This window comes from Sclerotinia sclerotiorum, genomic scaffold, assembly GCF_000146945.2.
Source record: "Sclerotinia sclerotiorum 1980 UF-70 scaffold_22 genomic scaffold, whole genome shotgun sequence".
In the NCBI taxonomy this organism is placed as follows: domain Eukaryota; kingdom Fungi; phylum Ascomycota; class Leotiomycetes; order Helotiales; family Sclerotiniaceae; genus Sclerotinia; species Sclerotinia sclerotiorum.
Genome location: NW_001820814.1, coordinates 589,401 through 601,918, shown reverse-complemented (window position 1 = coordinate 601,918; position 12,518 = coordinate 589,401). Strand labels below are relative to the sequence as shown.

Genomic DNA, 12,518 nt, shown 5'->3' with positions numbered 1-12,518 from the left:
TCAAGTTGATGTTCTATCAGGCGAGAAAACAAAAACCACGCTGGGGTATGAAGGGGTCGGAACGTTTATAAGTGGCAGTGATCTCGTCTTTTAGATAGGCACCTGAGTGTGAGAGGAATGAGTAGAGATCGTCAGGAACGAGAAGGGAGGCAAATAATGCCCGTATGCTAAAGTAGAGATTATCCCTCACTACTTATCAAGTGGTAATGCTAGGAAAAGCACGAAGCAGATTCGTCAGAATATCTCCATGAGAGAAAAAAACATACATTATTTATAAGCCACAGCATCCGTCCACAAACCCACCTGTGGCCATGACGGCTAATTGCTGTCAGGCTTTGGCTATCTAGAATGGGAATATGCATGGTAGAGCGTTGTTGTTAGTATGGGATTAGAATCGCTGCATGTAGGGCGAGCCTAAAGCAGAGTAGGAAGGAGAGTCGAGCATCAAAAATTCAAAATGTGGTTGAGTTGGCCTGATACCCTTGATGGGAAATGGGTTGTTGAGCTTGAAGGCCGCTTTAAAAAATGGTAAAAATTTTATGGGATTTGTAGAATTCCATGGCTTGACTGAGTATCTATGACTAAACTGGAATAGGGAAAGGATGGTAACTATTTTGCCCTAGAAATTCCTCGCCTACCGCTTCATGAACCCATGAGGATCGGGACATGCGTGTTGGAGGGTAACACGGCTGGTAAGGTAAAAAAAAAAAGAGGTGGCGAATATATTGATTGGATAATGGCGCGCAAACTGGAGTGGCTGAGACAATGTCATTATGTCATGATTGGTAGATATGCAAATCTTCAAACTTAGGTATTTGCAGTACGCAAGTAACTCCCTAGCATGGTGAATGTGCTTTTAGACGCTCTAGAACCACCTTAATATTTTTTTGAGGGGCATTTTTTCCTTTTCTTTTGAAAAATCGCTAGCAAAATTAAGTCGGCCATATTAGTATACTTTCCTTGTCGATCCCATTCTTTTGAAAGATAATAAGTAATGAAGTTGTGGACTTTATATCTGCCACTGTGTGCATGGTATTCCTTTGCTCCGGAGAGGTATATGTAGATTTCGATTTCGTCGTTTGGCTGTGGCTTGTTTGACGTCTAGAAATCCACGATGAAATAAATGAAGATCATCTATCATTAGCAGCTGTTGTGTCTAAGTAAAGTATCATTACATCACAAGATGCATCGATATAGATTGAGTTTGATCATTACTACCTGCTGCCAGATCTGTTTGTCAGAAAGTATGAGGTCGTTGATGTGAGGTCGTTAACCCTACTAACATTAACAAAGCTATAAATACAACTTCTTTCGTTGGTTGGAAGGTACCAATTAAATTGGTGCATCGTAGATAACTCTAGTGATATCTTCGGAGAGCCCGGAAAGATACGATACTCTTTGTCGCAAATTATGAGATCTAAACAGTCTGAACTAGTATTATCAACAATCTCCTTGAGGAAGTTCAACCCTCTTTTTTTGTTTTTTTGTTTTTTTCATGATTTGCGTTTATGACTTTTGACGTTGGAAATTCAAGGGGCTCGGAGATATCTCCGGTTATCCAATAAGCGTGGCGAGCCCCTGCATTTTACTCCTCGAGCGTGTACCAACAATGACATGATAGCAACTATATATCCACCATCTAAGTGTATAATTATTAGATGCTATAAGTGTTTGGGAACCGGCACTTAACTTTCTTATCATTTACCTAAGCGTTGATATTTCAGTATATCAGATCATGGTGGCAGATGCAAGCATTTCACTGCTGTCTGTCCAAATTCAAGAAACCCAAACCAAAGTATAAGAGAGTATAATAGATTATTCAAGGAAAACCAATGAACGAAAGTTAGCCACTGATATCATTCTTTGGAGTGAAAGAAGTAATTCTCGCTTTAATACGGGAGTATCTACTGTATCACATCTTGTTAGATATTCAACCCTCGAGGATGTCTCTGCACATGATCAAGGAGCGATGCTGGTGGGTGTCACTTACCGACTAGGAATCAGACGGTGTCAAGTTATTTTTATTGTAGATCCAAGGAAATGGACCCCTAATCGTCATTGTGGGGAAGAGAGACGGAAAAAACCAGATGGAAAAGGTACAAGTTACAAACAAGTGCTACTTCTCGGTAACATAATCCGAAACGGTTGGCGTGAATCGGAAAACCTTACAGTCATTGGAAGAATCTTTGACTTTGGGGGTGGGTAACATTCTACCGGTATTCTCCCCCGAAATCATAATTTCTCGGGATGATCAGTCGGTAATAAATAGCTAAATATATTTTTACTCTTAAGAACAAGGTCCTCTATACTTACTATTCACTACATGGTGGTTGACTCTTACTTTTACTTTTACCTACGAATACTTCATGAATCATCAATAAATGCCAGGTTTAAAGATATTACGTGTTCGTCGGTTATATTAATTAACGTTTCTCAAAATAACTTTCCACCATATCAGCAGCATGTCAATCTTTCTCCATTCGTACCCAATAACATGTGGGTGAACTCATCAACTTGAAAATATACCCGGATTTGTTGCTGCTATCATGGTAAGTTACGCCACACTTGGGGCTGATATCTAACTTTTCAATCCATGATCAGCAATACACTGCCATATTGAGCAAACGATCACCATGAACCACATCAAAAACGTTCCATCATGACCTACGCTTACCTCCATCCTACTCGCAAAGGATACGCATTCATGCACACATCGTAGCATTTACAGAGGAGCCCAGCTTTAGCACCAAAAAGCAAAAAAAAGAAAAGCAAATTATTTGCCGACAGAACAGTACTTGCCACCCAATGCTGCTTTAACAAAAGAGGATATCATCGCAGTGACCATTGACTTTGTGGGTGCTGTGCTTCTCGACGGGGAAGTTTGACTTTCACTCATCAATGGCTAGACTCTGATAAGGTCAACGTGGCTTTTAGCTTTTGACGTTTCTCGCCTCCCGGAGATGAAGACGTTCAATCATGCCGATGATCAACGTTGCATTGGGGTCAAATTTAAGCTCGTACACAAAGTATTAAACAGTTCATCGTTCAGTGGCGGTAGAGTAGAGGGGATAAATACTAAGTACCAAGTTGCTTGGTGGGCAGCAGCGAAGAGTATATGAGTACTGCTGCTCTTCATGATTTTATATGAGGCCTGGTCAAGGTAAAAGCTTTTTTGTGAGCAATCCATTCTGGCATGTCTCCCGATTATGTCTCGGAAATGTATAAACATTATTTGTTAACCCTTTCACATTACGTGTTTGTATCCAGTCATTCTTGATGTAGGGAAAGTTACCCCAGAAGGAGCATGGCCCCTATACATAAGAGTTACCCGACTCCGGCTAACCTGTGTGTATTTGAAGATCTCGATATATTTCTTCATCAATGCTGGGCTGATAGATATTTGGTGTGAGTGATTGCTGAGCCGATAGATGGTACAATTCACTCACACTTCTACAGGGAGCATTTGATCGTGCATTCAAGTTTATCGGATAGAAAGGTCGGTGTTTTGCCGCCTGTTACACTGGCCCCAGTCGTTTATTCTTGAAGGTCATGATCGGTCACGCCTGTGGTTGCTTGTCTGTAGAAAGTCGTTTCTACAAATAAAACTGCTTTTCAGAACGGATGGCTGCATGATAATAGGTCGGTGAAACTGCTGTTGATACAAATCATTGGTTCTCTTCCTGACACCCGGATTTGGATGTCTCTCGCAGTGCTTTTACAAGGGCCCCCACGCATGGTCCGCCCGAACTCCAGGTCTGCGCAGCGGGTAGAGCGACAAGCCAGCAATGAGTCTAAAATATCTCTGTGAGTTGGTTATGGGACTCAAATCATCAAAAAGACTCTCGCTCCAAAGAGTATCATTCCGAGTCTAGTCTACTTGTAATTAATCAAAAACTGGCCCTGCCGCATCGCCGCCGAGTACATGCATCCTTCCAAACGGCATTGGACAGATCCTTTTCCGTGACACCCATGGTTATATTGCTAGGCTTGGGCCCCCATGATCATTCTTGTTGGGAAGAGACCCACCGCTCTGGTGGCTTTGAATTGCCTTATTGCCGTCTGTTCTTAGAGTTTCCTTTTGTGAAAATGGGACCGCCTTTTGGTGGGTGATTTGGCATTATTGATGGATCACTAGAAAGCTACAAAAGTGATAAGAACACGCTTCACGCTTCACGCATTGCAGTAGAGATTGCACATTTGCAACCTACCTACCATTCTTTCTTGGCTGCATCATGGAAGAGTTTTGACCTCCATGTAGTAAAGCCATAAGATCTTGCCATTTATTGTGAAATTTAGCGCCAGCTCAGCATACAATGTAACAGCCTTTAGGGGGACATAGGGCACTAAGTTGTTGCCAACCAACGCAACATCGCTAGTCCCGGTCCTTCCACTACTCGGGAAAATTAACGACTTTAAAAGCATTCTGGTAAGAGATTAGTCTTGCAAGGAGACCTTGAACATCGCCCACATCGTCAAAGATGACTATCCAATCCTCTTAGAATATCTATCACAGTACTAATCTTTTTTGGTAGCTTTCAAGCTGTATAATAACCAATTTATGCGAAAACTCGCCATGCAGTACTTTCCCCTCTTCTCCTCCGCCACAATCCTCTCGGCCTCGAAAACTGAACCATTCTCAAGCTTAAGCTTGAGAGACATTACAACTTGAACAATACCTAAAATCGTCACCTCGGTAAATCACATAAATCAGAATACATTACTATCCGCAGATTGATATCAAATGACAGTTCCATTGATAAATATAGAAACATAAATACATACAGACTCTTACGCCTCTATCTAGATCCTATGCTTAAGAAATAAGCCGAAAATTTCAACGTTAGCAAGGAGTTGTCAATCCACGCAGAGATCGCTCTGCGAGAAATCCACGAGAGAGGCACCAACAGAGTTATTGTCTTGCAGCGGTAACCTCGACTCTTCTAGATCTGCGACCATGATCGATCCAGGATTTTCCCACCTCATCATCCAGCTGAACGAGGAGAAGCAAGCCGTGCCGAGCCGTGCCATACATACGTACACCCATAGAACACTACAGCCTGCGATCTCTACCGCACAACCACACGAAACTGGGCAAGAAGATCGGACGAAACATCTGTTTTGAATCAATATTTGCCTTTTGAAAATCAATATGTTGATTCCATGCGACAATAGTACTAGCAAAGCTCAATCTGGGATATTCGAACCGAATCTAGATGTATTAGTGTTGGATCTTCAATAAGATCTCTCACATATTGCTCGCTAAGAACGAAACACGAAACCTATGACGGTACAAAAAATTACTTCCGTCAGTCTATCTTTCATTTGTTCTTTTGTAATCATCTCCTTTGCTACGAAAACAACACTCATGAAAGGCAAAATGTTAGTAATGAGCCATATACTTCTTTTTTCATATACGCACAACCATGAACCAGCGTTTCGAATTGTCAGTTTGCACATTACCATGCGCAGTGGCAAAAAGATCCTTGTACTTCCTCAACCTTGCAAGTCGCTATTGGGTGAAGACGAGTAGAGTGTCTTTTCATCATTAGGATATATATATATATATATGCTGCAATGGAATTAAGCATATGCATAAGATGATGCAATCTTGATCTCCTTTGCGTGCATGATATTCATGTAAATTTTGATATGACGCTGCGAGATTTGAGGCAAGGACTTGTGCTTATGTGAAAGTATGAAGTATGTTATTATTACTGGGTTTCTTCTACTATGCGATGGCCTGATTGATCGTAGCAATAAAATCAATGAGTAGGAGAAAATAAATTTATAGCCGATTTCTGGTTTTAATCCCTTTTCAGTACTTTTTATATTGTAGTGTTTGATATTTATTCCCCCCCCTAGTCTTTCCACTCGATTATGACCCCGACAGTTCATCCCAGATGAACCATAGTGGTAAGAGAAAGTTATTCGAAAGAATCATTATCTTCTCAGGGATTTATTCCATCTCCGTTTCTAATATGGAATGTGGAACTTACTATTTACTATTCTCTAGTTAAACATACTATTTACTTTGATGTAACAAACAGGACAGGACCGTGAGATTACGTGCAAACAAGCAATAAAATATAATACCCTACCACGAATCTTTCACCCACATATATGTGATTCCGTATATAAAGACAGGCAGGCAGGCTACTTGCTAGTACATTGAATACTATGTATGTACATGCATATCTGCTCAAGACTGCTATTATTCTAAGATTACTTGGGGATCCTCTATTTTCAATTTATCGTTCATCGCTGCTTGAAGACACTGAGGGAGGGACTTTTCTATGTCCTCTTATATGAACAACATAGCGATGGGTGAAATATGTAATAGCATTACTACATTACTACATAAACGCTCTGTCTACCTCTCTACGAAGAGAGAGAAAAACAGCACTTTACCACCCTTAAATCAATCATCCAGCACCAGTATCTTTCTCGATTACTATGTAGTATTTCCAATACGTATATGCATACTAGGTAGATGAATGAAATCTTCTCGCTTTACGAACTTCTTGCTCTGTGAAAGATAATCTGAGTATGTATCTGTACATTTATTTAAGGAGATCTAATTAAAGCAGAATAGCCCATCCTTCTTTCCACTAATTATTAGCCGGCATTACTTTACTTTGCCAGGTTAAGCTCATGAGTATATATATAGCTTACCCACCCGAACTTTTTTGGGGAGTTTTTTTATACATCAAAACTTCCAATTCTAAAAGGCATCTTCGGAAATATCTCAGGTGAAGCTGTACAAAGAAAATAAAACTTAATCCCTAGACGGCTACCACGAGCCATCCATCCGTCTTGAGGGCGAATACGAATATAATATCGAAATAAAAGATTCCGAAAGCCCCTATAGCTATTACACACCGCGGATAAACTTAAATTAATAGATTCTCTCGCGTCAGCCAGCTGATTCCTTCCTAAAAGTAATGTTGGCCTCGCTTATACACGCATCCGAAGCAACTTCTCACCGCCGCCATCATACACCATGTCACATCACATCATGTCAAGTTCGTCGCGGTGTTGTGGTTAGGTGTTTTTATGTAGTACGCTGCTGCGTTGTAACTAACTGCCTTTGTGGTGTCGTGGAGTGTTATGTGGGATATTTTTGGTGTGATATGATATGATGATTGCGGAAGGGGAGGGATTTAGCTATAGAAGGTGCTTGCTTGCTGGTGAGGGGTTTCATGTTAGAAGAGTCAACTTCGAGCTCTAGGAGTATGTACGATTTGATTTTGGGAATTTTGGGGATTTTGAGGTTCGTTTAACGGAACGATGGATTTTCGCATTCGGGGAAGAGGAAAGAGGAACGCAAGAGAAGTGTGAGTGGATTTGTGGTGGGGATTATGAGGATGTGATGAGTTTTGCGTGTGGGGATTGAGGAAGTGAGGGCTAAGATTAGAATGAATGGGGAGCAAATATGGTGAGTGTTGCGGTTTTTTTTGAGATCAATCTGCATTTATCATCGTGGGGTGAGGTGAGCCAGGAGCTTTTGAGGTTGTTGATATAAGAGCATTTAGAGAAAGTGTTAAAGTGAATGGTTCCTGCGTAGCACGTGCACAGGGCACTAGTCCTGTTAGGACTAGATTGAGAAGCTCTCTTACAGAGAGCTTCGCACTTCCGTAGAACTTAGAAGAGAGATTAACCTACTACACCAATATTACCTCAGCTCTGCCCTATCAGCTTCCCACTATTCCCTGTGTGAGGTCATTCCTTTTAACAGAAAGGATATTTCTATACGAAGAGAGCAATAGCATATCGTATTGGTAGTGATGATTTCCTATGACATGCCGAAATGAGAATAGTACAAGTAGCATCTGAAGCTCATAGGCGAGTCCGCGCGGTGAGTAGAAAAGCTATCCACCTTCCTCATCAAAAAGTTGGATTATCTAAATACGTCTATCCCCCTGCTCTCCGAATTTATCGTCAAGGATAAGGAACGAATATATGGTGCATCTGTATTACTCACATAGAACTTTCTCTTCTGCTGTAAGTATTCCTACGAACATTCGTATCCCAGTTTAGAATTTCTAACACTTCCCACGAGATGTCAAAATGATATTTGACTGAGGCTCAACTTTCCAATACTCCTTGGACGATTTTTGTATGTTTTTCACATTCACTTTTAGGAGTTCTGAAGTTTTGATAATCTATGCATCTCTTAGAGAATGAACGGGGACTTGTAAAGGATTCTGCGGTGACATGGTGAAGCTCTAGCACCCTAGGCGGACACATTAACTCCTTGGATATGTGATGCATACCTGCCATACCAGGATGAAAAAGAAAAAGATTTATTAATTATATACACAGAACGAAATGAATTACTTTGTCATTTCTGCTACAGATCCGACGTGCTCGGTTGCTCTGATATTAAGCATAGATGAAAGTAGATGCTGAACGACTTGTTATGGAAGTCATAGATGCGAGTTCGTGTATCCTTCGGAATACTCTCCTTTTGAAGGGAGCAATGGTATGAGATTTACTTGCAAGCATGCAGAAAAATATCATCCTAATACTCATCAGAAATAAAACTCACTGGATGCCATTAATGAATCCCACTTGGGTTTCCGAATCTCAGAAATGCTTCAAAGTTTGGCGTAATTCCGTTCCTTACAACGAGGTACACTTTCCCCAATATCTTCAAATCATTCTTTCATTAATCACATCATCATTTATCCTTTAATATAATTAGAAGAATTTGATGGTTTTGAGTACTTCAAACGGCTAACAACTTGCGAGCATTTGACAACTTCCCCACTAACCTCTGGAATGAAGCTAACAGAAAATTTTAAGTCTACATATCAATTCGAAACAACTTCTTTTAAGATCTCACCTCTCCCGTGAAACCTAATCATTGTTTCATTCTTTGTCTCTTTCGAATTATCGTTGATGTTTATTTGTACCAATTCCAATAGTTACGTCGTAAAAATACCACCTTACTAGCCCCTCGGTTAGCGCATCCCACAGAGAACAGAACATTTTGATATCGACAACCTCAAGAATCGTAATTTTTACCTCATCGAAGACCCCAACCCTCCCCGCCTCAACCACATTTCGATCATTTCTGCAAATATGGCGCCCGCGACGCAGCAAGTATTCATCGACGGTACTTTCGCCGATTTGGCACAAGAGCTGGCTGAATACCTTCAAATCGGCCCAGAAGTTCAACCCCTCCTCGAAGAAAACCAAAAGGATGAAGCTCTCAAGAAACTCGTCACTGCTTCGGCTTCCTTGAACTCATCTCCAGAGAAAGAATTTACTGCCGCATACAATTTATTGGTCTATCTTTGCGTCCAATCTCCAAATGTCAACATGTATCTTCCAAAAATTTGCGACAACCTCGCCAGACCAATTACTTCTTCACCACTAAATGGACCAGGCCTTGCGCTGAATGTTATGACTACAATTTTCAACCTTTTACAACCAGATAATGAGACTAGATTTAATGTCTTTCAAGCCGTTCTTAAACTCATTAAGACTAGTGGAAATTACGAAATGTTGCGACCACAGTTGAAGAAATTGGACACCTGGATTGTCGAATGGGGTATCGAGGAGGAGGATCAAAGAAAACTTTTCGAGATGATCTCAGAAGTGGCAGATGATTCAGGAGAGGAGGAGTACGTTTAAACTCAATCCTGAATGCTCGAGGATATCTTACTAATCGCTACATATAGGGAATCATACCAATACATTCTCAAAGCCCTCCGCACTTTCGACGGTAAAGACGAGAAAGCAATTGCATCTGAAGAAGCCCAAAAACTCGCCATCAAAGCATTAAGAACTGCCCTCCCTTCAAACACCCACTTCGATTTCCACGATCTCACTTCCCTTCCCGCCATCCAAGCTTTGAGCGATTCCCACGCAATCTACTCAGAACTGCTCGAAATTTTCGCCGAGAAGGAACTCGAGGACTACAATGATTTCCTAGACGAGCACGATGGATTTGTCGAGAAGGAGAACCTAGACAACAGCAAGTTGCACCGCAAGATGCGACTCCTGACCTTAGCTAGCTTGGCCGCTTCCACGCACACCCGCGAACTCGAATACCGACGCATTTCCAAAGCTTTGCAAGTCGCCCCTGAAGACGTAGAGATGTGGGTAATTGATGTTATCCGAGCCGGCCTGGTCGAGGGAAAATTATCACAACAGAAGCAAGTTTTCCTCATTCACAGAACCACATACCGTGTATTCGGCGAGAAGCAATGGCGCGAGGTAGCCACGAGGTTGGATCAGTGGAAAGAAAGCTTGAGAGGTGTAAAGGAGGTTATTAGCAGGGAGAGACAAGCGGCCGAAAGTCAAAAGGAGAAAGAAATCCAAGAGGCTGATAAGAAGGTTTCTGGTGCCCAGGGTATGAATGCTGGTCGAAGAAGGGATAACATGGTTGAAATGGGTACTGATTAGATATTATATCAACTCATTGAAAGTTGATATGTATTAATTCATGGATTTGATTGGTCTTCCCCTCACCTCAAAAGAAAGAAAAAAAGGTTCCTCGTTTTTGTCGGCGTTACTTAGATGTTTGTACAGTGGCAAAGGCAAAGGCAAAATGGTTGTGTTTGCATTATTAGCATCTGGTAATGATGTAGGAGAGGAACATCCCATTATTTTCATCTTCACAATTGAAGCCACGAACGAATGATATGAGGCCATGATAAAAGACGTGGAGTGAAAAAAAAGAAGATAAGAAAGAATAGATTTTCTACGTATTGAATTGAATGAGATAGATGTACATTTGAACATGCCTTTCTGATGTTTATGATTTTTTTTTTTTTACAAGTACAGTACTAGGTGTGTATGTATGTAATGTGAATGACAGATGTCTACTATCTCAGGTTCATATTGTAACTTTCCGTTCTGTGCTGTACTGATATACGCGCCCCTTTTCATACTCAGTATGATAAATTTTTTGAGTTTCCTGGTCTATATCCCGATTATACATCACCCAAATATCTATTAAAGTCCCTTTCCATGCAATCTACCCATATCCATCCATATGCATATCCATATCCATATCCACTTCCTTCCTTCCAACCCTTATACACCATCCCATCACACTCCAAGCCCCCCTTCCTCTCCCTAAAACGTCTTCCCCAATTTCTCCTCCAACTTCCTCCTCGTCTCCTCATAAACCCCCTCAGGAGTCTTCGTAGCATCAATCTTAATAACGCGACCTTGTCTATCAAAATAATCCACAACAGGCATACTCGTCTCTACAAAAACCTTAAACCGCTTCTGGATACTCTCAGCATTATCATCTGTCCTTCCACTCGTCTTGCCTCGTTCCAGTAACCTCCTTTGCATTTCCTCTTCTGGACAATCATAGAACAATACATATCTGCCTTTACACACCGTATCCTCAAATTTATGCGCCTGGTCTAATTTTCGCGGAAATCCATCGATTAAAAATTTACCTCTTCCATTAGGTGATTTGGATATTACATCCGTCATGGCGTTTTCGAGGAGTTGGACGGTTACTTCCATGGGGACTATGAGTCCGTTTTTAATGTAATCTTTTATCATTTCGCCGAATTCGGAACCTGAACGTTCTTGCTCGGCTCGGAGGAGATCACCGGCGGAGAGATGCGTGAAGTTGTAGTCGCGTACGAGATTGGCGCATTGTGTGCCTTTTCCTGCTCCGGGGCCGCCGAGAACGAAGAGGATGGTTACTTTTTCGGGGGAGAAGGTTGGGATGGGTTTTTTGGGGGAGGGAAGTTCGGGGATTGGTGGTGTCATGTCTGTGGTGGGTTGTGTTGTTAGTTATGGGTTTATTTGAGTAGAGGGTAGAAGATTGTGGAGGTGGGAAGGGGGATTTTGGCAGATAGATTGTGGATGGATGAGGAGATTCCCATGTGTATGACAATGAGCTCCAAGCCTCAATAAAACTTAAAGCGGCTCTCGAATTCTTCATCTCATCTCATCTCCTCGCTCCAATCCAATCTAATCCATAACACCATATCAATCCCACACCCCTCATACATCCATAACAAAACCAATTAAACACCAAAACCAAAAATAACATAAAATAACACAACATACCAGTACCAGCTCTACTCCTAACCATCAAAGCATAAGCACCACTTCCCACCAAAGTAATAGCAACAAAAGGCCAGATCTTCAACGGACTCTTACTAGGACCTCCTGTCGAATACCCTCTATTTGATTTAGGGTGTGCGTGGAATTGAGGACGGAAAGGACGAGTACGAGTGCAGGTTCGAGGGAGATGGTGCAGAGGTGATGAGGTTTGGAAGAAGCGATGTGAGAATCGGGGCAGTGGTTGTGCCATTTTGAGTGTGGTTGTGGTGGTCGTTGTGCTGGATGTGGAAGACGAGGTGTTGGCTTTGCATGTGCATGGGAGGGAGGGAAGTTTAGCTTAGCTTATTAGCTTTGGTTCTGGTTTGGGTGAACTAGGCTAGACTCGCGTAGGGGTTTTTGGTTTAGCTAGGGATGAAGATGACCGTGCAGGGAAATTGGTAACTTCATTTCCTCCCCTATTTATTTTATTTTTG

The 12,518-nt window shown here is 41.6% G+C and overlaps 5 protein-coding genes across 5 annotated transcripts; 2 read left to right on the top strand and 3 right to left on the bottom strand.

Annotated features, from left to right (window-relative positions):
• Positions 1-2,116: 2,116 nt before the first annotated feature.
• SS1G_12894 (predicted protein) lies at positions 2,117-2,236 on the bottom strand (the record flags this gene model as incomplete). Its single annotated transcript, XM_001586266.1, has 1 exon — positions 2,117-2,236. One exon carries the CDS (start codon positions 2,234-2,236, stop codon positions 2,117-2,119), a length of 120 nt encoding a protein of 39 aa, XP_001586316.1.
• A 1,068-nt stretch (positions 2,237-3,304) lies between these two features.
• Positions 3,305-3,808, top strand: SS1G_12893 (predicted protein; the record flags this gene model as incomplete). The annotated part of the gene is made up of 2 exons (XM_001586265.1): positions 3,305-3,345; positions 3,640-3,808. 2 exons carry the CDS (start codon positions 3,305-3,307, stop codon positions 3,806-3,808), a joined length of 210 nt encoding a protein of 69 aa, XP_001586315.1.
• A 1,046-nt stretch (positions 3,809-4,854) lies between these two features.
• On the bottom strand, positions 4,855-4,956 carry SS1G_12892 (predicted protein; the record flags this gene model as incomplete). Its single annotated transcript, XM_001586264.1, has 1 exon — positions 4,855-4,956. One exon carries the CDS (start codon positions 4,954-4,956, stop codon positions 4,855-4,857), a length of 102 nt encoding a protein of 33 aa, XP_001586314.1.
• A 4,128-nt stretch (positions 4,957-9,084) lies between these two features.
• Positions 9,085-10,413, top strand: SS1G_12891 (hypothetical protein; the record flags this gene model as incomplete). Its single annotated transcript, XM_001586263.1, has 2 exons — positions 9,085-9,629; positions 9,687-10,413. The coding sequence occupies 2 exons, from the start codon at positions 9,085-9,087 to the stop codon at positions 10,411-10,413; spliced, it is 1,272 nt and encodes a 423-aa protein (XP_001586313.1).
• Positions 10,414-11,088: 675 nt separating this feature from the next.
• Positions 11,089-12,295, bottom strand: SS1G_12890 (hypothetical protein; the record flags this gene model as incomplete). The annotated part of the gene is made up of 2 exons (XM_001586262.1): positions 11,089-11,747; positions 12,049-12,295. 2 exons carry the CDS (start codon positions 12,293-12,295, stop codon positions 11,089-11,091), a joined length of 906 nt encoding a protein of 301 aa, XP_001586312.1.
• Positions 12,296-12,518: the final 223 nt, after the last annotated feature.